General features: G+C 52.5%; 1 protein-coding gene across 1 annotated transcript in view; it reads right to left on the bottom strand.

Annotated features, from left to right (window-relative positions):
- Positions 1-2,599: 2,599 nt before the first annotated feature.
- Positions 2,600-3,117, bottom strand: part of Chaf1b (chromatin assembly factor 1 subunit B) — a 22,798-nt gene continuing 22,280 nt past the window's right edge. Inside the window, exon 14 of the mRNA XM_029470670.1 lies at positions 2,600-2,810. Coding sequence (XP_029326530.1) covers positions 2,698-2,810 — 113 coding nt within the window. The 3' untranslated portion in view covers positions 2,600-2,697. The remainder of the gene's footprint in view (positions 2,811-3,117) is intronic.

Raw genomic sequence — 3,117 nt, 5'->3', positions numbered from 1 at the left:
CTGGCTGTCCTGGAACTCACTTTGTAGACCAGGTTGGCCTCGAACTCAGAAATCCGCCGCCTCTGCCTCCCGAGTGCTGGGATTAAAGGCGTGCGCCACCGCGCCCGGTACATTAGGAGCTTTTATAACGCTTTTCTCTGAACTGTTGAAAGCTCTGTGATTTTAAAAATAAACTTATCTTTTTTTAATCAGGCATATTCATACGTGACCTATGTCCTGGTATTTTATTAACACTTACATCAGCATTTGTAACAGATTGGTGCAATTTGGGGGTTACATTTGTAAGTGCATGTGTGCACGAAGAGAGGGAGGACCCAGCCCTGGCTGGAGAAATAAAAGGAGACCCTGGGAATGCAGAGGCCCCTGGAGCAAGTTCTCAGGCTGCCGTGGAAACCACATACCCAGCTGTGACTTAGGCTGAGCCAACCAGAGAGGTGTGACATTGAGCACCGTGCAGCCAACTGCAGCTCACCTCTCTGTGCCTCTGTGAGGGCTGGGTTTATGTCAACTTGACCAGAGTCATCTAAGAGGAGCAAGCCTCAATTTTAAAAATGCCTCCATGAGATCCAGCTGTAGGGCATCTTCTTAGTGAGCAATGCAGGTGGGCCCAGCTCTCTGTGGGTGATGTCACGTGCCCTCCCCCAACCTTGAGTGGGTTGATTCAGACCTGGTGTTTGCCACAGCCCGCTAGCCCACCTAGGGTGGAGTCTTCCGACCTAGGTAAAGTCTATTGTCTGCCACATCTGCAGCTTCCTGCAAGAAGCTACTACCTGCAGAGCAGCCTCAGCTCTTTGTCCTGCCGAGATCCTGACAAAGGAACAGGATCCTGGCATATGGGGGATGGGTTTCTCCCCTTAAGGTCAGACTCAAAAGTAAATATTGAGCCTTGATCAGAGAACTTTGTCTGGCTGCCCTTCCCATCCATCCACAGCTTTCCTTTTAGGAACCCAGGAACCCATGGCCACTGGTGGCTACAATGCCATCCCTGGGCTGGTGGCCCTGGGTTTTATAAAAAAGCAAGCTGAGCAAGTCAGGAAACAGCACCCCTCCATAGCCGGCCTCTGTGTCCACTCCAGCCTCCAGGCTCCTCCTCCCCGACAGCCAGGCCTCAGAAGAACAAATGGGCCTCTCTGGGCTCCATAGTGTCTCTTGGGCTGCAGAGACAGTTCCCTCCACCCAGGGAAGTACAGTGGATTGGGAGCTGGAAAGTCTGAAGGTCCCCTCTCCCCAAGGATGTTTAGCCTGGAAAAAAAGGCCAATAGAAGTGGAATTCTCTCGAGTGCAGGCAGCTGTGTGGGGCTGCGGAGGGAAGAGCCTGCTGTGTGAGAAGCAGCAGCAGGCACAGATTGACCCACAAGTGCTTTGGGTCATATGTATGCTGGCTGCAATGGGCATTGGGTGCGGGGATTCTACTCAAGGTGACCCAGGAGGCCAACCAGCCAGACTCAGGCTACCGTCTACTCTCTGGTCCAGGCTGGTTTACCTCACTGAACCTCGAGCACTTGCTCAGTTCCCAGCACTGGCCCGAGTTGGTAGCTAATTTGGGAGGTCGAGCTGGAGAGTTTTTAGATGCAATTAAGAGTTAAATCCCTGGAGGTTAATGGTACCCACTGCCTCTGCAGAGGATCCCAAGTTTAGTTCCCAGTTTCCCACAAGGCAGCTCACCACCACCTGTAATTCCTGTTCCAGGGGCTCTAGCCTTCCTGGGCACCCATGTGATCCACATCCATACATGCAGGCAAAACACTCATGCATATCAAATATTCTTAAATTTTTAAATTCCTCAAGTCTGAACAAGCCATCTGGTGCAAGCAGGCATGGCGCTTTGGAACTGCTCCAGCTGCTGAGGGCCGAATCCATCCCTCCCCAGCCCCCATCCAGGCAGGAGCAGAGCCTGCAGCAGCCGCCTGTTCACTACCACCTACCCAGGTCTCTGTACACCCTTACCAACAGTTCTGTGGAGTCCCTCGGGTAGTTACATCTGAATGTGTTATGGAATTACTGAGGCCAAAGATCCCACTTGCCCTTCAGTGGGGTGTCCTCCAGTTACCCCGTAGCTCCCCCAAGGGTAGCAAGCTCTCAATGCTGGTTGCCCTGAAGTGTGTGCTGTGCCTGGCTCACCCACAGTACCTGACTCTGAATGAGTGAAACACACATCCACACAGAGACTGATGTTATCTTGTTTTCTGAGCCCATCCCACTGTGATCCAAAGGTGCTGCCACCAGATCCACAACTCTAGACAAGGGCAGGCTCAGACGGAGGGCCAAGCAAGGTAGCCAGCCATCAAGCCCTCTGAGCGGAGTCAGTGGGTACAGTGACCTCCAGTGGCCATTGGCAGTACTGCATGCTCTCACTTGAATTTCTCATTTGTAGGACAGATGGCCCCTGTCTTTTCTCCTAGCCCTCCTCTCTACCAAGGTGGGCAGCATCCAAGCGTGTAAAGTCTGTCAAGTGAAGGGATTAAGGTGCAGATCAGGTTTCCCAGTCTCAGAGACTCATCCAAAAGAGGCCTTTGCCTAGCATAATACGCAGAGACCCATGGGAAGGGGTGACTGAACAAGGGCATGCAGGCTGCTACAGCGAAGTCAGCACACACACTTTTTCTATGTGAACCAATTCATGAGTGTTTATTTGGCCACCATCACCAGCCTTCGAGCTTTGGCCTTGCCTCCTCTGCACACGGGTGCAGAGCAGGCTCAGGCAGTCTTGGACGCGTCATCAGGGGCCGGGTTTTGGGTATCTCCTTCATGTTCCCCAAGCCTGGGTCTCTTCAGTTCGGGAGGCTCCTCCTGCGGCTCCCCGGGAGCCTCTGCAACATTGACAGACTTAGGTTAGCAAGCAGGGAGGGCTTCTGTGAGTCAGGGCGACATGAACTACAGAGGCAAGTGGGGCTGGAGAGATGGCTCGGCGGTTAAGAGCACTGACTGCTCTTCCAAAGATCCTGAGTTCAAATCCCAGCAACCACATGGTGGCTCACAACCATCCGTAATGAGATCTGATGCCCTCTTCTGGAGTGTCTGAGGACAGCTACAGTGTACTTACATATAATAAATAAATAAATAAATCTTTTTTAAAAAACACACACACGCCGGGCGTGGTGGTGCACGCCTTTAATC

The sequence above is a fragment of the Mus caroli genome, chromosome 16, assembly GCF_900094665.2.
Source record: "Mus caroli chromosome 16, CAROLI_EIJ_v1.1, whole genome shotgun sequence".
NCBI classification, from domain to species: domain Eukaryota; kingdom Metazoa; phylum Chordata; class Mammalia; order Rodentia; family Muridae; genus Mus; species Mus caroli.
This window is presented reverse-complemented; position numbering and strand designations above follow the sequence as displayed.